Source organism: Eleutherodactylus coqui, chromosome 1 (assembly GCF_035609145.1).
Source record: "Eleutherodactylus coqui strain aEleCoq1 chromosome 1, aEleCoq1.hap1, whole genome shotgun sequence".
In the NCBI taxonomy this organism is placed as follows: Eukaryota; Metazoa; Chordata; class Amphibia; order Anura; family Eleutherodactylidae; genus Eleutherodactylus; species Eleutherodactylus coqui.
In genome coordinates, this window is record NC_089837.1 from 32,407,177 (window position 1) to 32,428,624 (window position 21,448).

Here is a 21,448-nt window from a genome sequence, read left to right on the forward strand (position 1 = left end):
CCAACCAATGGTGCCTTCACCAATCACGAGAATGGGGATACTGTGATCCCCCACTAAGGCACAGCACCTTTTTGGGAAGAAACTTCCCCAGCCCACATCAGTCCACCACAGTCCCTATAGTGCGCACACACTGAGTCGTTGGAGACTGGTCTCATGTGACTAGTACTTTGATCCCTATGGCACCGTCATTTGCTTTGGGACCAAGTTCCATGTGGCAAAGGAGTCTTCCTCTCCTTTCACACGGTGTGTCGCCATAATCTTCAGCCCCTAGGTCATCAGGGCTCTCTGATCCTCTCAAGGGCTCCAGGTCGCTTGCTGCTGGCAGTTCCCCAATATGGGGAACAGTTGCAGTCATTGCTCCTTTGGAACGTCCTCTGCACTGTAAGAGCAGGCACCGGACTCGGATGTTGCTGCTCTCTCTCTCTGAGCTGTGGCGCAGCTCAAAAATCCTTTTATATGGTGCCTATAGCGAGCCGGGAAAGTTCCTGAGCGTTCGGACTGTGGGCGGTGCTTGGCGCCTGTTAATTTCCCTATGCAGGGTCTGTCTCTTCCCAACGGTGGCGCTCTAGCTGTATCGCCTCTGCATTACTCTGGAGGTGAAGCCGCCTACTTGGTACTCTCTAAACTCCCCCGCCATGTCACTGGCCGGCAGAGGAGCCTCTTCTCTGTGGCATCTGAAGGGCTTCTTACTTCATGTGGCTCCCTGCTCCTGTTTTCCAGTGCATGGCCAGTCCTCCCTGTCTCTGCACTCCCAGCCCTGTCTGACAGGGGGCAGAGTTTAGCACAGCTTAGCCTCTGTGAACAGTAATAGTGGGGGCAGGGCACTGCTCACCCCTCTTACACAAACACTTGACTATTTCCAGCTCTCTGGCGGAGCATGTGGCCAACCTCCACTTCATTCGTTGGGGGTATCTCTTGATCAGTGGGCTTCCCAGCAGTCAGACCTCCAATGTTCAGTGAGTTACTTGCTATCTTACCAACAGGGGATAACTTTCTATCTTGACAAAACCCTCCACTTGCAATGTAGTTGTGATTCTCAGAGTTTTCACAGAAGCACAGAGTATTTAAGGGGAATCTGCAACTTTCTAATAGACTGTGATTCAATTTCTAACTCTTTTCAAGATCTCTGCTTGCTGCCAGCTATAGCATTGTAACAAAGTTTACATATTAAAAGTAGCAGAACCTCAGCAGCACAGAGTATTTCAGAAGAGGTACAAGCTGATTGCCTGAGGGATAACAGACTAATGGCTACTTAGGTGAAGGAGCAGGACCTCAGCAGCACATAGTATTTCAGGAGGAGAGTGGGCTGGTCTTCTTGTAGAAAATAAGGAAGCCATACCTCTGCAGCGCCACCTACTGGATGTCAGTATTCCTGCAAATCACTGTCAGACCCTTTATAGAAGTCTTTAGAACAATGATTGGGAATTGAAGCCTTATATCTACAAAAAATGGCCGCATTTTCATACATATGCCGTTCCGTGTGGCCTTTGTATTCGGTGCGTATTTGATCCATGTGCCCGTTTTTTGTTTTTTTCCCCCCATTTTTCACATCCGCTAAATAACCCTGAAACAAGTCTGCAAAGTTTTTTTCTATCCTATTGACGTGACTGGGTGAGCCCTCGATAAAAGCCGATATGCAAAAATTATATGTAGTGACTTTGAGAGACTATACAGTCCTGCTAGTCACACAACACTTATCAATGGGACACTAGCTTTATCTGGCTCGAACACCTAGAACAGTGGTTCCCAACTCCAGTCCTCATGGAGGTCCAACAGGTCATGTCTTCAACATCTCCTATAGTAAGAACCCCTGTGGCAATGTCTGTTGAGCCGACAATAATTACATCACCTGTGCAATACTGAGGAAATCCTGAATACATGACCTGTTGGGGTCCCTGAGGACTGGAGTTGGGGAACACTGACCTAGAGCAAGGACTGAGACTTTACTGTAAGCAAGACTGGGACTTTTGGGGATTTCTATTGCGATTTAGAAGTCCGGACACTTGTTGGGTTATTTCTGGACTGTGTGCGGCCACCGCAAGCACTGATTTACCAGGGACCGTTAAAGTTGCTAACTGTTGTATTACACGACTTATATAGCGTCAGCCAGGGTTTATGGAACGGATTCGCAGAAGTTACGGATTTTGGCTATTGTTCGCTAAAATTGCATGACCATTTCTCTTTCCAATTCGTTATAATAAAATCCTTTTTTGTAACTTCATTATCCGCCTAGCCTCCAGGAACCGGCAGCGCATACCACCACCTGCGTCACATTCCACCACGCGCTACAAGTCTCCACCTCCTGCGTCGCATACCACCACCAGCGAGAAATCACCACCACCTGCGTCACATTCCACCACACGCTACAAATCTCCACCTCCTGCATTGCATACCACTACCCGCCACAGATCTCCACCTCCTGCGTCGCATACCACCACCCACCACAAATCTCCACCTCCTGCGTCGCATACCACCACCCGCCACAGATCTCCACCTCCTGCGTCGCATACCACCACCAGCGACAAATTTCCACCTCCTGCGTCGCATACCACCACCCGCCACAAATCTCCACCTCCTGCGTCGCATACCACCACCCGCCACAAATCTCCACCTCCTGCATCACATACCACCACCTGCCACAAATCTCCACCTCCTGCGTCGCATACCACCACCCGCCACAAATCTGCACCTCCTGCGTCGCATACCACCACCCACCACAAATCTCCACCTCCTGCGTCGCATACCACCACCCGCCACAAATCTCCACCTCCTGCGTCACATACCACCACCCGCCACAAATCTCCACCTCCTGCGTCGCATACCACCATCCACCACAAATCTCCACCTCCTGCGTCGCATGCCACCACCTGCCACAAATCTCCACCTCCTGCGTCGCATACCACCACCCGCCACAAATCTCCACCTCCTGCGTCGCATACCACCACCCGCCACAAATCTCCACCTCCTGCATCGCACACCACCACCAGCGACAAATCTCCACCTCCTGCATCGCACACCACCACCAGCAACAAATCTCCACCTCCTGCATCGCACACCACCACCTGCCACAAATCTCCACCTCCTGCGTCGCATACCACCACCCACCACAAATCTCCACCTCCTGCGTCGCATACCACCACCAGCGACAAATCTCCACCTCCTGCGTCGCATACCACCACCCACCACAAATCTCCACCTCCTGCATCGCACACCACCACCTGCCACAAATCTCCACCTCCTGCGTCGCATACCACCACCCACCACAAATCTCCACCTCCTGCGTCGCATACCACCACCAGCGACAAATCTCCACCTCCTGCGTCGCATACCACCACCCACCACAAATCTCCACCTCCTGCGTCGCATACCACCACCAGCGACAAATCTCCACCTCCTGCGTCGCATACCACCACCAGCGACAAATCTCCACCTCCTGCGTCCCATACCACCACCCGCCACAAATCTCCACCCCTGTCTGCAACAAAGCTATAGCACAGTCAGAATATAAGACATTTATTTTTACCTTGACCAAACTTTGCCGTCCTGTAGACCTCCTCCGCTTCTTTATATCCCAGCATCCGGCACACAACATCACCGTCTTTTTTGTCCCAGCCATCATCACACACGGTACCCCAGCGCTTGTCGTGGTACACCTCCACACGTCCTTCATGGGGACCAGATCCGTTCACCAGTCGCACCACCCCCTCCTCGGCCGACCCTGGAATAAAACACATCAGTGATTATAATATCAGCTCTGTTCTTCCTGAGTTGACTGGTTCACACATAGAATTCTAGAATTGCAGTGAAAACTGACACACAGGGACTCTTGCTATGTCAGAAGTAGTGGAGCCTTGTGAGCACTCGGCGGCACTACAGTTGTCAACCATGTGAACTGAAGTCGCAGCCTCGGGTGCCCATCCGCTAATGTTATGATCTTTGCGATCCACTGTAGCCTCCTGGGTCCTGTCCAAATGGGTCCCCTACTGCCTAGTTAGCCAAGCCCGACACTGCTAATCCAATGCGTTGGGCGGCAAGTTGCGAGAGTACACATATGAAATATGAGGTCAAAAAATTTAAAAAAATTCAGTTTGATCTAGTGGCCGCCCCTCATGGTTGGGCGCCCTAGGCACTGGCTCTCCAGTGCTTAGCAGCAGATACAGCCATAACAGGCATACATGGTGCATTACGGTTGTCACATAGCTTTTATAAGCTTCTGAAAGGCACTGTGGCCAAATCTCATGCAAATGAATTGCCATTCAGGATCCTAGCAAAGCTGTGTGACCACCTGTAATGGCGATATAGTACCCCAGAGTTGGGGTCCCACAGCACTGCTATTGCTACCTCATGTAAAGTGTGTATATATAATTGTAAATGTGTGTAATTATGTGTATGCGACTTTAAATGGTCAATTGTTACTTTTTAGTGTTCCTACCACCTAACACTGGATGACTATGCAGAATACACCCTAACCTGCTCTCACACCTGTCATTTACTCATAACTAACCTGGGATTGGATAGTCGGTTTTCCCCTAGCTCAAGATTGGTGGACAGGATAGGTATTAAAGACAGAGAGTGGGTAGGGTTTGCCAGTCTAGTCCAGGGCTGGAGAGAGTCTTGTCCAGAGAAATCTGAGATAGAGACCAGGGAGGAATAAGGGGAACATCGACGATAGCCTGCACAGTGGGGAGCTTGAACATCTAAAATGTGAGTATGAGATCAAGTTGGTGCTGGAGTGTCCGTAGGAGCGAGAGACAAAAACAAGCAAGTCATTGGTTAATCCTTACTGGTCCCAGTCAACTAGCCAAATCTACAGTGAATGATGTACGTGGATTCTGTGATCTAAATAATATCACCGGAGAATGATGTAACTGCTGTTCAGATAAAGAACTCTCCTAATAAAGTTTGAATTGTTTTTCATCTAAAGTCTGCTTCCTGGAGTGCTTCCCAACAACTGCACTGAGGTACCACAAGACACTACAGGAGGGCAAGGACTACTACCCCCATAATTGCTTAGTTCTCCACTTCTTTTATATTTATTATTGTCTGAAATGGGCCTCTACCCATATATGGACTGTCATCACGACAATTAACAACTTTCTCTAAACGACTCCACGGGTAGAAGGACATAACAGCCATATTGGTTATCATCCAGCTTTCCTGGGAATAGATATATGTAAGGCCTCATTTACACGAGCGTGATTTTAGCGCAGAATAGGAGAAATGCAAAGTCCTAGATCTGGGCAAGAAAAATTACAAAAGCACACACAGAATGGGAGGAATTGGGCTAAGCAGCACATGTGAAAAAGAGTTGGGTATACTAATAGATCACAGGTGGAACATGAGTCAACAATGTGATGCAGCAGTAAAAATAACAAGCACAATTCTGGGATGTATTAAGAGAAGCATAGAGCCTAGATCACGTGAGGTCATTATCCCCTCTACTCTTCCTTAGTCAGACCTCATCTGTAATACTGTGTCCAGTTCTGGGCACCCCACTTTAAAAAAGACATAGACAAACTGGAGCAAGTTCAGAGAGTAGTTACCAAGATGGTGAGCGGTCTGCAAATCATGTCCTATGAGGAACGGTTAAAGGATCTGGGAATGTTTAGCTTGCAAAAAAGAAGGCTGAGAGGAGACTTAATAGCGGTCTACAAATATCTCAAGGGCTGTCGCAGTGCAGTGGGATCAGCCCTATTCTCATTTGTACAAGGAAGGACTAGAAGCAATGGGATGAAACTGAAAGGAGGAGACATTAGATATTAGAAAGTGAGGGGGATCAATGAGTGGAGCAGGTTGCCACAGGAGGTGGGGAGTTCTCCTTCAATGAAAGTGTTCAAGCAAAGGTTGGACAGACATCTGTCTGGGATGATTTAGAGAATCCCGCATTGAGCAGAGGGTTGGACCACATGACCCTGGAGGTCCCTTTTAAACTGTACCATTTTATGATTCTATTAAAAGATTGTGTCTAATAGAACCAATGATTTCCTATAGAAACGCTCAGCAAAAGAATTTTAGACACACAAAAAGCTTGCACCTAACAAAAATAGGACATGCGTGGCTACAAAGCCTGCATCTAAGGTCCGTGCTACGAGAGAAGATAGGAACTGACCTATCTTTGGTGCGTGATGCTCAGGAGTATCCATAGACTCTTATGGGAGCTGGGTAACATGCAGCACGCACCTCCCGATCGTGTGAATGGGCAATTTCACTGCTAATTAAGTTCGAGACTTGATAGCTGGAAATCGCCAGTTCACGCTATTTTTAGTGTAGTATCGCCGCAATCTTTTCACGCTTCTATACTGCGCTAAAATTACGCTCGTGTGAACGAGGCCTAAAAATAAGCTATTTATTTATTTTTTAACAGGATGGTATTTTCTGTTTGGGGTGAATGGCCTCTTTAAAAGTGCAGCTGAGCATCTGTGAGTATAATCAGGAACATGCAAGGCGCCGCAGGCCGTGAAGAGACGTACTTGGTGATTGGACAATGTATTACACATGGTTCTCATTATAGGCTTCAGCAGAGGGGAGAGGGAAGATATTTGACCTCGCAGTCCCAGCTGTAAGCTATGAAGTGGTGATTTCTGGAGAGTTTATTTGCACAGGTTCATCCTATCCACAGCTGGTCGCCATCCTCACACCTGGACCTCATGTATCATGCATGCAGAAAAATGGCGCAAAGGTAAAGAAAAGGAAAGCGCCAAACTCAGTAATAATACCGGATATAACTCCGTATCAATACAGGATAAGTAATGTATGTACACAGTGACTCCACCAGCAGAATAGTGAGTGCATCTATGGAGAAGGCTGTGTTCTGAAGAGGTCTGCAAGAACCAGGGTGTGGTCTGCTTCTTGGGTGGAGACCTTGCTGAGAGCCCAAGAACAGTGCACGTTTCTGGGCTTCATTTGCTATGGAGTCCCGGGCCCCCGGCTTTGGTCGGGAGGGGGGAGGAATGAACCAGAGGAGGGGAGAGGATCCAGTCGGGGTGCGAGCAATGTCACCCAGACTCCCAGGGAGGACGTGAAGCACAGGATGACCCGAAGCCAAACCAAAGGCAAGGTCAGTGCTGCAAAGGCACCTACAAGTGCCAGCTGGGGAGAGCGCAAGAGGGGTTAATCCGTGACTGACATGGCATCTCGGATAGCGGCCAGTTTAAAAGATTATAAGGAGGTTAGTAGGCAGCTTCAGAAATATCGCTGAGAACTGCAGACAGCCCTCAGTGATCTGGATAAAGCGCCGCAGGGAAAGAAGAAGATCACTGTAGCGGAGAAAGTTAAAGCCTGCAAGGAGGCTGTTGATTACTACAAAGAGGAGAGGTATAGGATACTCCAAGCCAGCGGCCCGTTCAGAGAAAAGCTCCTAAACGACGAGCGATTTTCCGGAATGGCGCATGTGAGCAGTGACAACAGCTCAGACGAGTCAGAGGATGCGCAGGACGGGATGGCGGTATGATCTGGGAAGCAGCCGTCCCTACAGCAGAGGGGAACTGCAGGGAGCAGCATTCCTGCCGAGCAGGTTAGCCTGCCCCCCACATCGGAGGAGTCCAATGCTGAGGACGCAGAAGATGGCAGCAGCAGCGGTGAGGAGGCCCTGATAATGCAACAAATTATGCTGCAAGAGTCACCCAAAAGGATGTAAAATATGTACTTTAGTGACGACATGCCTGAAGGAACATCTGCGGGCAAAAAGAAACAGAAAAAAAAAAGATGATGAAAACCACCGTACAAGAGAGGTTTGTGTACGTCACCAAGCACTCCGGGCCAGCTGCAAAGTCAGACCGGGGTGCTAGCCCTGGTATACCCCTAGTCCTGGGCTCTGCTGTGGGTCTGGTGCAGGGGACTGGGAAAGAGAGAGGGTTAATATGGCCCAAAATCCCATTCCTGCTTGTGCCAGTAGTGGGAAGAGAGGTGATAAGGAGTCAGAGAAGGTCCATGGGAAAGATGGAATGAGGGGTCGCGGCCAATCCAGAGGCGCTGGTGCTGATGATTGCCCCCCAGTGTGGGGGGGGGGGCAGTCAGGCATCAGGTCCCACTAGTGGTGCTTGGCTGTCCCACCTGTGCCCCTAAAATGCCTGTCAGGTGTAGAAGGGGTGCAGTGGGTGGTGTCCAAGTCTGCCGATCCTCCCACCTATCATGATGATACCGTAATAACAAATAAGCAGGTAAAAAGAACTGCAAGTCCCAGAATGGCTGGGAAACTGGGCGGAGCTAAGGCTGCAGAGACAGCTCCTACAAAGCGTAATGTTGGACTTAAGGCTGCTTCTGTCAGTTCTGGTCTCCAGCCTCAGCCAGATGGAATCTCCCTGGGCATGCCATGTGGAAAGGGCAACATTAAGAACAAAAGGGAAGCAGGTCCTGGACCAGCAAAAGGGAAGAAAGGCATGAGTGATGTGAATGAAACAACTGTTAGTGCTGCCCCTGCTCCGGCGGAGGCTCCGGGACCTCCGGATGCCCCCAATCCCATGGGAGGTATGCCATCACCTGTACAGGAGAGTGGGGCTTCGGGTAGTAGGCAGGGAATGGGCCAGCATCCAGTCACCCCTCCAGCGGCGACAACATTTGGTAGAAGTTATGCCACTGTCGCCACTGGAGAGAGAGGGGATGCATCCTCCTTGTCTTTGGGCTCTGGGGACGGCATTTTGCAATGGCTCTTCCTGGAGGCCTTGAGGAGGGGGAGAGCTAGATGAATGTAGGTGACAGAGTTGTGGATTTGTCTCTCTGGGTGGAGAGACATGGTTTTGGTGCCTTCCGAGAACAAAGGGGGGAGACCTTCTGGTCTCTGCCGACAACCAGGCAGGATATTGGTCGTAGGAATGTGGCTCGTCTTCAGTGAAGAGGTGATGATTTGTGCCCATCCAGGAGTAAGGTGGTGAAGCTTCTGCTGAAGATAGGTTTCAGGACAAGTGACATCTATGCCCTGATCCATCCTTATGGCACGTCTGAGTTCGACATTAGCTTTGTTCGCCCAGAGGGCCTTGAGCTCTTTTGGGGGAACTACGAGTTGATGAAGGACGAGCCCGACTGGTGCGGTTTTGCTGCACAAGTCGTAACCCGCCAGACTGGAGTCAAGAGAGTGACCGTTTTGACTCATAACGAGTCACTCTCTTGTTACAATATCTTGACTTGACTAAGTTGGTACGGAGAGGTGGTGGATATGCCCAATAAGAACCGGGATAAACATGGCATCTGGTCCGGAGCCTGGACATTTATGGTGAAATTTAAGCGTTCAGGGAATTCGGTGGCCCATATACCATCTGCGGCCTTCCTTGGCAGGGATCGTATCTTGGCCTTCTACCAGGGGCAGCCGAATCTCTGTCACAAGTGCGGCGACCCCACACATTTGAGTGTGGCCTGTATTGTCATCAAGTGCACTCTGTGTGGCGAGGTAGATCATCTTGCGGCATCTTGTGCAGAGATTAGGTGTCACCTGTGCGGTGACCTCGGTCACCCATTCAGTCGCTGTCCACGTTCTTTCGCCAATGCGGTCATAGCCCCAGTAGAGGAGAGCCGTGAGGTTGCTTCTGCAGGGGAGGGGACTAGCAGAGGCGATGGAGCCAAGGAAGAACAAACATGCTGGGGCAGCCAAGCTAAGGCGCCAAGAGAAGCGGGGAAGGGGAGAGAGCTGGTGGAAACCCAGGCGGCAGGTGGATCAATGCTGGCCCCTGCTCCGGATACAAATCATTTGGGGAAAGCTCCAGGGGACAGGGAGCTGGAGGACGAGGTCAGCAGGATCCGAAGGGAAGAGGATGCCACTTATTCAGATTCTTCCCACTATGAAAGTGTGGGTGAGGTCAAAGATGAGTGGAAAAAGAAAAAGTGCAAGCAGGGTGCCAAGAAAGGGGGAAAAAAAGGGAAGGAAGATATTCCCCTCCAATAGGCCAGGTGTAGGAGGGCAATCTAAACTCTCCTCCTGTTCGTCTCTCCAACAGGTACCAAGCTCTCTTCTCCTCTTCGGAGGAGGCGGAGGGAGAGGTGTCTAGGGCAAGCGTGAGGCCTACAGGCGGTGCTGAGCCTTCCTCTTGTGGGGGTTTGGGGACCTCCAGGGGGAGGGCTGGCCCGGAGCCCAGTGGCAAGGAGGATGAGGTTGAGGAGCCCCTTGCCATGGACATTTTAGTGTCCAAGAAACGTTGCCAGGGGTCATCCTCTGACCCTGATGAGAAGGGGGGTGGGAAGAAGAAAGCCATCTAACTCAATCACCAGTGATGGTGGCACCTGCTCCGTTAACACTAGTAACCATTAATGTTGCCAGCATTAAGTCTGATATGACTAGATTTGAGGCCTTTGATTTTCTCGGCCGCGTTGAAGCCGACATTTTGTTTTTGCAAAAGACCAGGCTGCCAAATTTGGCAGCTGTACATAAGGCAAGGAGGGAATGGAGGTCTGGTCCATCTTACTGGTCTATTGCGGCCGAGCCATATAGCGGAGTTGCGGTCCTTTTTACCGCAGCGGTTGAATGCCGAAGGGTTATAGAGTTAGAAATATGGAGGTGCTTGATCCTGGATGTTCTCATGAAGGGACAGGAGCTTCGGCTAATCAACATCTACGGTCCCCAAACCAAGTGGGACCGCAAGGATCTCTTTATGAGGTTCAAGCCGTACCTTTTTACCAGTTGGCAGGTGATCTTTGGGGGTGACTTTAACGCAGTCACGAGGACCCGTGACAGGGGAGGCTCCCTAGGTAAGCTGACTTATGATAGTGTTGCGCTTAATAGCATAGCTAGTGAAGCTCGCCTGGTGGATGTCCACATCCGGCACACCCCAGGCCACGAGGGGTTTACCTATTATAGAGGCGAGAGCAGGTCTAGAATAAACAGGTTTTATTTGAAGGAGGAAGCCTTCTCTTCACCAGTTTCTGTTGTTGAGGTGGAATTCTCCCACCACTGTCTGATTTTGTTTTCCCTGAATGTTGCAGAGACTCCCCGGATGGGCAGACGCTTATGGACGCTGAATTCGTCACTCCTGGAGGAAGCAGAGCTAAGACAATCCTTTGAGGATTTTCTGCAGAGCCAGGTACCATTACTGGATTTTTGTAGCAGTAAGTCAGAGTGGTCGGAGATGTTCAAGATCAGGACGGCGAGGTTCTTCCAACAGCTCTCTAGCCTCAGGAGCCTGAGTAAGTACCTTCTTTATCAGGGCCTGAGGAGGAAACTTGAGCATCTTGTCTTAACTGGAGGTAGCCACGAGGAAATCTCCAGAGTGAAGTCTTTGCTCAAAGGGTGCCAATATAATAGGCACGCATCTTTGGTTTTTGAGAGGGATTTCGGGAAGTACCACTCGCCTGACCCTTACAGAAACTGCAAGATGTCAGTGAATCATAAAGTTGTCACTGAACTGATCGATGGTACGGGATCTCTGAACAGGTCCAGATCAGGGATTCTGGAAGTCGTCAGATACTTCTACTCGCACCTTTTGAGAAAGAGGGATCTAGATCGAGATGTGATGTCGGCTTTCCTGGCTGAAGCTGTTTCTGAGCCAGGGAATGACATCTCCCTTAATGTTTTGACAGAGGAGATCGACATAGAGGAAGTTAAACTGGGGATTGATGGGCTTGCGCTCAAAAAATCAGCAGGACCGAATGGATTAACATCTGAGTACTATAAGACCTTTAAGGACCTCTTGAGTCCCCTCTTGACTGAGATATTCAAGGAGTGTCTTTCCTCGGACACTCTCCCAAAGTCAATGAGGAGGTCGGCCTTGATCATTCTGTCAAAAGGTTAAGACTCAAGCCGCATTGAGAACTGGCGTCCCACAGCGCTTCTCAATACGGACAGGAAGGTTCTGGCAAAAGTGCTGTTTAATTGGCTGGTCAAGTTTGCACGCCGACTCCTCTCGGGGGCCCAGCATTGCTCTGTTCCAGGTCGTAACACCTTTAGTGCTGTTCTCGGTGTCTGGGAGACAGTGGAGCAGAGTAGGGCAGGTCACTGGGAGGGGTACTTGCTGTCCTTGGATCAGGCCAAAGCATTTGATCGGGTTAACCACGAGTACCTCTGGTCTGTTCTTCTGAGATATGGCCTGCCGGTGGGGTTTGTCAATTGGCTCAAGACATTGTATGCGGGGGCTGAGACTTTCCCAGTCTGGTGAACGATTGGGTCGGCCACCCATTTGAGGTTGGGTCTGGCGTCCATCAGGGTTCGTCCTCTGAGCCCCTTGTTGTACGTGTTTGCTATTGATCCTTTCCTTAGGAGGATTGATGGTGGGCCTATGGCGGGGGTCGGAATGGATCGGACGGTGCCGGAAGCCACCCTCAGGGTGTCACAGTATTTGTGCCCTCGAGGGGGGAGGCAGAGTACGTGATGACGGAGGTGGATCACTATTCGGAAGCATCCGGGTTCGGCATCAACTGGGATAAGTGCGAAAGTCTCTGGTTAGGAAGGGGAGATCCTACATTTGGTCTCCCGGACACCCTTCCAGTGCCCCAGGACTTGGCTAAAGTTCTCGGCATCGAATTTGGTCGGAGAGATTGCCCCATACAAAATTGGGTGGTCAGGCTCGATGGTGCCACTCAGAAGGTGGCCCAGTGGAAGCGTTGGTCTTTGACCCTTCGGGAAAGGGTTAACCTGATAAAAACATACCTGCTCCCTGTATTGGGAGCAGGACTCGGGTCTACAACCTGTTTTTCCTAATGTTGTGGGGGAATAGGTTGAACCTAATTAGGAGAGATGTCACGTACCGCACGAGGAGACTAGGGGTGTTTCTCGTAAACACCTTTGTTAAGATCAACATAGGCAACTTTTGGCAGGAGAGGGCTCCTCCGTGGGTATTCTCCTGTTGGGGATGGCTTCGGCCTTTCTTCCAGGAATGGGAGACAGGAGGGCGAGTGAAGGATCTTCGCATGCCACACGGGCATCTTCCGGCTTACGCTACTGTGGTTGTGAAGATGATACGTCGGTGGGGTCTGGGGATGTGGGAGATCAGAACTCTGTCGAGGAAACTCCTCGATAAGAGGGTTCTGTTGACCCATTTCCAGAAGCCCCTGGCGCTCAAGGACTGCCCAAGTCGGGACCTGGAGGGAGGGTTACGTTTATTGAATTCTGACAGGATCCCCTTGAAGTTTTGGGACTTGACTTTGTGCTGTTTCCATGGGAGACTGCATGTAAGGGGCAACTTGAAGAGCAGGCCTCTGGTGGATAGGGGTTGTCCCCGCCAGGAGTGCAACAATGTGCTGGAAAGCATGGAGCATTTCCTGCTTCAGTGTCCCTTTAATACAGAGGTATACAATCGGGTGGGAGCCTCCATTGGTTGGCCCAGGTTGGCACGCCTCTCGTATGCGGAATGGGTCTGTGGGGCATTCAGGGACTTTTGTGGCAGGGACCGGGGCACTTTATTCCTAGTCAGTTTAGTGGTCAGGTTTCACATTTGGAATGCATGGTGCTTAGTGTCGACAGAAGAGAAAATCCTCCCCGCGGATGAGGTGAATAGAAACATTTTGGGTGACCTGGTGAAGGTGCGCTCTCTGGATTGTGAGAGATTGGGCACTAATAAGGCCGCTCTCCTATGGAGAGGGTTTGTCTTTCGTTAGGGACAGTTTTCCTATTGTTAGGGTCTTTTTAGGGACAGAATAGGGAAAGGTAGGGACAGTTTCTCTGAGGGTAAGTTTTAGGGAAGAAGTAGGGAAATGTTAGGGATAGAGTAATCCTAGGGATAGATTTCTTTAGTTATTGGTGCCCGGCTTATCATATCCAGTCCTGGTGGAGGGCTGTGTGTGCCACTACTAGAGTTTTATTTTTGGTCTAAGATGAAGTAGTACGGCTGCAGGTAACTGAGCCTTAGGCTTTCGGGTGGTATTGTGTGTTTTTGCTTAATTCTTGTTGTGAGGTACTGTATTATAAGTTTGGTACAAGAGGTTATAGATAGGTTGGGTGGTGGGTTATTAGGGGGAGGGGGGATTTAGCCATAGCTTGACACGTCCTGGACAATGAACACTGGGCACGGACTGTTGGTGTGGGGGCATGGCCCTCAGGCTGCAGCGGGCAAGGTGTGTGTATGCAGTGCAGCTTGGCTCGTCCTGGACATAGACATTGAGCACAGACTTGGGAAGCAGGTGTGGCTCCCAGGCTGCACCGTAGGGGTGGGGTGTGGTGGTTTGTATATAAAATTTAAAATATATATATATATATATATAGCGTGTATTATTGTTAGGTAACTGTTATTGGAGTTTTAGTTGTTTCTCGGGTCCTTGTTTTATCTCTGACTGGATCCTGTGGGTTGTGTTATTTCTGTCATGGGGTGTTATATTATATTGTATTGGTAAGTGTGAGTGAGTGCGGTCTGTCTGCAGTGTGGTGTAGGGATTAGTTTAGACCAGATGGACCCTTTTGTTTTCTCTGAATTAAAGGGGTTCTGACATGAAGAAAAAAAAATTGTACTCACCTTGCCTGGCCTGGCCCGATCGCCAGGCATGTCCCCTCCAGCCGGCATCATCTTCTGTGCCTTTAAAGCAGAGCAGGAGCGGTCAAAAAGACCGCTTCCTGGCTCTGCTCCGTCCGTCAGGCACTTCCGAGGTCAACGGACGGACCGCTCACAGCAAGCACGTCACAAGCAGTGCTTGCTGTGGGCGGCCCGTCCGTCCGGCTGAACTCCGGAGTGCTGCGCATGCGCAGTGGAGACGCAGCCCGTCCTGACTCCTGTCAGAGGGCACCTCTCTACTGCGCATGCGCGCGATCCCGGAGCGGCGCGGCTGCTGGAGGAAGAAGACTGCCTGCCGGGAGCTGACCCCCCGATGTCAACAACAACAGAAGACAAGGTAAGTGTTATATTTTTATGCTTTAGCAGCCATTAAACCCTGGGTTCCCTGGGTCCATTAGGCACACCAGGGGACAATGGCTGCTAAAGCATAAAAAAATTATTCATGTCAGAACCCCTTTAAGGCGGGTTTCAGTTTGGTTTTGTTATATGGTTATGTTTTCTGAGCGATATTTGTGCTCTTGTTATGTTTTTTTATTTTATAATAAAAAAGATCTAGAGGATGTAACTCAGGATCTGTACAGGATAAGTAATGTATGTACACAGTGACTCCCCCAGCAGAATAGTGAGTGCAGCTCTGGAGTATAATACAGGATGTAACTCAGGATCTGTACAGGATAAGTAATGTATGTACACAGTGACTCCCCCAGCAGAATAGTGAGTGCAGCTCTGGGGTATAATACCGGATGTAACTCAGGATCAGTACAGGATAAGTAATGTATGTACACAGTGACTCCCCCAGCAGAATAGTGAGTGCAGCTCTGGAGTATAATACAGGATGTAACTCAGGATCTGTACAGGATAAGTAATGTATGTACACAGTGACTCCCCCAGCAGAATAGTGAGTGCAGCTCTGCAGTATAATACAGGATGTAACTCAGGATCTTTACAGGATAAGTAATGTATGTACACAGTGACTCCCCCAGCAGAATAGTGAGTGCAGCTCTGGAGAATAATATAGGGTATAACTCAGGATCAGTAAAGGATAAGTAATGTATGTACACAGTGACTCCACCAGCAGAATAGTGAGTGCAGCTCTGGAGTATAATACAGGATGTAACTCAGGATCAGTACAGGATAAGTAATGTATGTACACAGTGACTCCACCAGCAGAATAGTGAGTGCAGCTCTGGAGTATAATACAGGATGTAACTCAGGATCAGTACAGGATAAGTAATGTATGTACACAGTGACTCCACCAGCAGAATAGTGAGTGCAGCTCTGGAGTATAATACATGATGTAACTCAGCATCGGTACAGGATAAGTAATGTATGTACACAGTGACTCCACCAGCAGAATAGTGAGTACAGCTCTGGGGTATAATACAGGATGTAACTCAGGATCAGTACAGGATAAGTAATGTATGTACACAGTGACTCCACCAGCAGAATAGTGAGTGCAGCTCTGCAGTATTATACAGGATGTAACTCAGGAACAGTATTAAATAAGTAATGTATGTACACAGTGATTCCACCAGCAGAATAATGAGTGCAGCTCTGGGGTATAATACAGCATGTAACTCAAGATCAGTACAGGATAAGTGATTTATGTATAGATTTGGAGGCCCATGTGAAAGGGGACCAACTAGGTTTTTCCAATGTTCTCACACTGTCTACCATCACAGTAAAGTTAGTAAAAAAGCTAACAGGTGGAAACAGTCAGCAAGCAATGCAACTCTACTCCAGCCCTCATGGTACCATTAGATCACACCAGTAGGGGGCCCTCTTTCATTGCTGTTGTTACCCTCCCCCAATTAGAGTAACAAGATAATGTGATCCAGCAAAGTGATTGGTGTGATTTGCACAGATCGGGTCATGTTATTTTATTATGACATGAAGGGAATGCGGTAATATTTCCTGCGCTTATTTTTATGCCGCACTCTGGAATTTCACTTGGCCGAGGACTCCGTATTACACATATTGGAATGGCGCAGAGCTTTGGTTTAGCGACCAGCGACTGGACAGCAGAGAATACATGCACAATATAGGCTATCTAGCAGAGCTGTGTTTGTATGGCGTAGTGGAGGTGAATGTGTCAACGGCAGCATAGCAGATCTGGAGGAATCCTTTCTGCACATAATACACCTAGAGATGTAGCAGAGCTATAATTGAAGAGGTCGGTCCTCTGGATAGCTTTTCTTATCATAACCTGTGATTTACAGATGTAGCAGAGTCAAGTTTGTCAACAGAATCTCGGTTACAGTTATATCGTATAGTTTGCTTCAAGTAAAAGCATGTAGAGGAGCAGCTGAGCTGAGATAGTGAAAGCCGTCCTGCAGCTGATCTCTTCCCTCTCGGGTTACAGATTTATATTAGAACTAGAGATAAGTGAGCATACTCGTCAGAGCTTGATGCTCATTCGAGTATTAGGGTGCTCGAGATGCTCGTTACTCGAGACGAGCACCACGCGGTACTCGTCTCGATTAAACGAGCACTGACCATTGAATTCAATGGAGCCGGCAATACAGCCGGCTCCATTGAAAGCAATGGGCTGCCGGCGATCGCGGGATGAATTGTCGGGAAGGGCTTAAATATATAAGCCCTTACCTGCAATTCATCCAGAAATGTGTAAAATTAAAAAATATATATATATACTCACCTTGTCCCGGCAGACGGAGTTCAGCGCGGCCGACCTGCAGTGGGTGTGAAGGGGGTGTGAGTCAGACATGCCCCTGATTGGCTCAGCGCTGAGCCAATCAGAGGCAGGTCTCACTCACACCCATTCATGAATTCATGAATGGGTGAGTGAGTGTTGCCTCTGATTGGCTCAGCGCAGCTCTCAGCTGAATGACAGCAGTTCAGCACCACAGTGCAGGCGATAGCAGGAGAAGACGCGGCTGTGCCCCGGCAGCTGAAGGGAGGTGAGTATCTATTTTTTTTTTTTTTTTTTAGATCACTTTTAATTCATTTCCAGGGAATGGCTTATATTTAAAGCCCTTCCCTGAAAAAGAATTCAGGTGTGCCAGCGGACCATTGTCTTCAATGGAGTCGCCGGCAGCAGCAGCGGCTCCATTGAAGAGAATGCCTGCATTTTTATTCTTTTTTACACTAAAATCTTTCTTTTTCAGGTAAGGACTTATATTTTTAAGCCCTTCCCGAAAATTCATCCCGCGCTCGCTGGCAGCCCATTGCTTTCAATGGAGCCGGCTGTATTGCCGGCTCCATTGAATTCAATGGGCTAACATCGTTCTTCTCTGCCACAGCTGTTACAGCTGTGGCAGAGGAGAACGATCGTTATGCTGTCAGTGGGGGGGGGGGGGTCTCACTCTTGCCACTATTGTGGCTTAATAGTGAGACCTCAGAGCCCGAAATGCAGCCCTGCATGTTGCTCCTCGCCTGCCCTATCCATTTCTGTGTTTTTTACATGACTTTGGTGATTTGCTAAGATTTTCACAAATGAAAACCTTAGCGGAGCACCAGTCATATACAAAAATGCTCAAGTCGCCCATTGACTTCAATGGGGTTCATTACTCGAAACAAACTCTCGAGCATCACTGAAAGTTCGACTCGAGTAACGAGTACCCGAGCATTTTGGTGCTCGCTCATCTCTTATTAGAATCTAATGAATCCATCTGCAGATGTAGCAGAGCTGAGCACAAGAAAGGCACTATGTATGTTACACTATAACCCCATGCTGGAGCTGTAAAATCATTGTTGAGGGGGTCTGGATACTATACTTTGGGGGTCTGGATACTGTACTTTGGGGGTCTGGTCAGTGATCTGTATTTATCTAGATGGATTTGTCTGTATTTGTTTAACTTTTTACTACTTTGCAATTTTTCATTTTTGTTTTTTTTCCCCCTACTTTCAAAAAATAACCTTTTCCATTTTTTTCTACCAGCACAACTTAGTCACAACTGAGGGCTTGTTTTTTGTAGAACTACTTGTATTTTTCAATGGTACTTTTTAACCCCTTAAGGGCTGTCAAAGGCAGCTGACATCCGCATTGTATTAGGAGAGATCGACCCTTGATCCCATTCCATACAAACCCTGAATTTCCATGATGTAACTTTACATCATGCAGCATTATGGGGTTAATACACAGTAATATACCATATAATGTACTGGAAAACTTTTAGATTTTTGTGGGGTGAAATGGAAAAAACTAAAATTGATCATTAATGAATTGCTGAGCGCTGTCTGTGATTGAGGTAGCACTCAGCAATTATTCAATGACGGCTGGGTGTTGCCTCTGATTGGTTACAGCGCTCAGCCAATCAGAGGCAGCGTTTTCTGGAGGCGGGGATTTTTCAATCCCCGGCCTGCAGAAGACAAGAGATGACTGCCGGGGACAGACAGAACAGCCGGCCAGCTCGTCTAGATGAGTTTAAATTTTTTTTCTGCTTTTCTTTACAGCTAGGGGTGATTTTTCAGGGAAGGGCTTATATTATAAGCCCTTCCCCGAAAATCATTGCTGCAGGGGTTGCCTGCAACTCATTGATTTTAATGGGAGTAAAAGCAGCATTAGCCCCATTTGAAAGCAATAAGATAGCATTGTGGACCTCTGCCACAGCTGTGACAGCTGTGGAAGGGGATAACTTCATCCCCGTTTTCCCCATGGGGATGAAATAATCCCCTGTCAAAGCTGTCATAGCTGGGTCAGGGGAGCACGATGTACTCCCTATGTTTGCAATGGGGCCAGCGCTGCTGGTGCCAGCCCCATTGAAAACAATGGGCGATAGCGCAGATTTTTCTTAGTGCTGTGAGTGTGCAGAGAAGACATCGCAAATGAGAATGAGACCATTGAAAATCATTGGTTTCATTTTCATGTGTTTTCACTCACTCTCACAACGCAAGATAGCCTATCCCCAGTGTGAAGCCGGCCTAAATCTTGTACCAAGATTACAAGTTATTCCCCATCTACAGGATCAACTGGATGGGGAATAACTTACTGATCTGTGGGGGTCTCTCCACTGAGTCCCCCCTCCTCCTCACTGCAGGGTTACTATGCCCCCTGTGGCGAGGAGGAGACCCCCTCGGGTATTTCCATCAGCCCCATTGAATTGAATGGAGATCTGACTGTGAATGTTCAGCCTGCACTCCCTTCATGGTGATATCACTGCTGGCGAAGAAGTGACCCCTGCAGAGACGGAGAGGGACACAAGAGTCCCGTTCTCAGCAGCACTATGATTTTTTTATTTCTATTTATACCATTTTCGGTTACACACAAATTTTTGATTCCTTTTTATTCTTGGAGACGGGTTCAAGCGCAGTTTTGGTGTACATAAACACAATTTTAATAGATTGGACTTTTTGAATGCAGCAATTCCAAATATGTTGTGTTTTTCTATATTAAGCGTGGTAAAAGGGGATTTAACACTTTCCATTTTTTTTATCTTTTAGAATGAAAAAAACAATATTTATTTTGACCCTTTTTTTTATTCCCCATAGGGGACTTGAACTTGTGATTGTTTGATCACTTATAAAATATACTACAGCAACTCACTATTTTAGTATATTGTATTTCTACAGGCAATCTATTATGACATGCTACAGGCACATCTTAATAGGCAGAAGTACATGGCAGGTGTTAACAAGATCCCAGGCTACCGACACACCCAAACATCCTGTGATCTCACTGGAGTGGGGTCGTTCAGTATAGAGAAAGAGTCCCATCCCTCTATTGTGAGGGGCTTGTAATTATTTAGGGCATCTATAGTAATTTAGTTTGGTCTAGGGTCTGTTTCAGTTTAGTGTTTCTGGTGTAGGGTCTTTATCTACAGAGCAATACTATTGATGATTGATCCTAAAGATAGGTCATCAGTAGTTGATCGGCTGGGTGTCCTGGCCGAGCAAGTGATCGGGTGCTCACTGTCAGCTCCTCAATGCACAGAGGTATGGAGCGGAAGCACCTGCTCCAACTCCTGTGTAGTGGCCGGTGCTTGTAACTGTAGGTGCATTGATCTTAATGAGACCCCAGCCTGCACTTCTGCTGCTGCTCTGTACCTCTGTCTGTAAAGGCGCTGTCAGTGGGCGACCGACCAGCTGATCAGCCAGGGTCCTCAGTCAATCCACTATTGGTGACCTATCCTGGGGTCATCAGTAGTATTCTCCTGGAAAACCCCTTTAAGGTCCATATATATTCAAAAAGTCTTGTCTGTACTTTTTTGAGGGTTTGTATTTAATTAGGGGGTCTGTATTAGTTTACGGGGTTTAGGATATTTATGAGAGATGCTGTTTGTGATTTTAACAACTTACGTTGTGGGTGTGCCATATATATCTATATATTTATCTATATATATCTATCTATATCTATAGACGAAAGCCCTCACTGACTGACTGACTGACTTACTTTCCACCAGTTCTCCAACTTCTCGATGTCGTAGAAACATGAAATTTGGCACAAGCATAGATTATGTCCAAAATAGGAAAAGTAATTGGCTCCCAACTCGATTCTTCAATTCTAGCGCAAAAGAACTAGCATCCAAATTTTACATACGTAATCTAATTCTCTCACTTCTCGATGTCGTAGAAACATAAAATTTGGCTCGAGCATTGATTATGTCATAAGAAAGAAAATGTAATGGGTCCCAACTCGATTATTCAATTCTAAGCGCAAAAGAATTAGCATCCAATCTTTACGCACGGAATCTAATTCTCTCACTTCCTGATGTCATAGAAACTTGAAATTTGGCACGGGCATTGATTATGTTCAAAATAGGAAAAATTAATGGTTTCCAATTCGATTATTCAATTCTATGTGCAAAATAATTAGCGGCCAAATTTTACGTACGGAATCTAATTCTCTTACTTCCTGGTGTCATTTTATATAAAGGAAACATCGCATGGTTACCTCCACATGGTGTTTCCTGGGTAACGCAAAGAACCATGCAAAATGGTGAACATATGTTTTTCCTCGGTATCTCTAAAGTAATGACGACTTCATAAGATTTTCCGTGTGAACACCAAATAATCACCAGTACCAAATTAACTCGGGCGAAGCCGGGTATATCAGCTAGTATGTATGTGTATGTATGTATGTATATGTA

At 48.0% G+C, this 21,448-nt stretch overlaps 1 protein-coding gene across 1 annotated transcript in view; it reads right to left on the reverse strand.

Moving 5' to 3' along the window:
• The window catches only part of SCARA5 (scavenger receptor class A member 5), a 290,718-nt gene that overhangs the window by 24,049 nt on the left and 245,221 nt on the right, over nucleotides 1-21,448 (reverse strand). Inside the window, exon 8 of the mRNA XM_066594696.1 lies at nucleotides 3,524-3,718. Coding sequence (XP_066450793.1) covers nucleotides 3,524-3,718 — 195 coding nt within the window. The remainder of the gene's footprint in view (nucleotides 1-3,523; nucleotides 3,719-21,448) is intronic.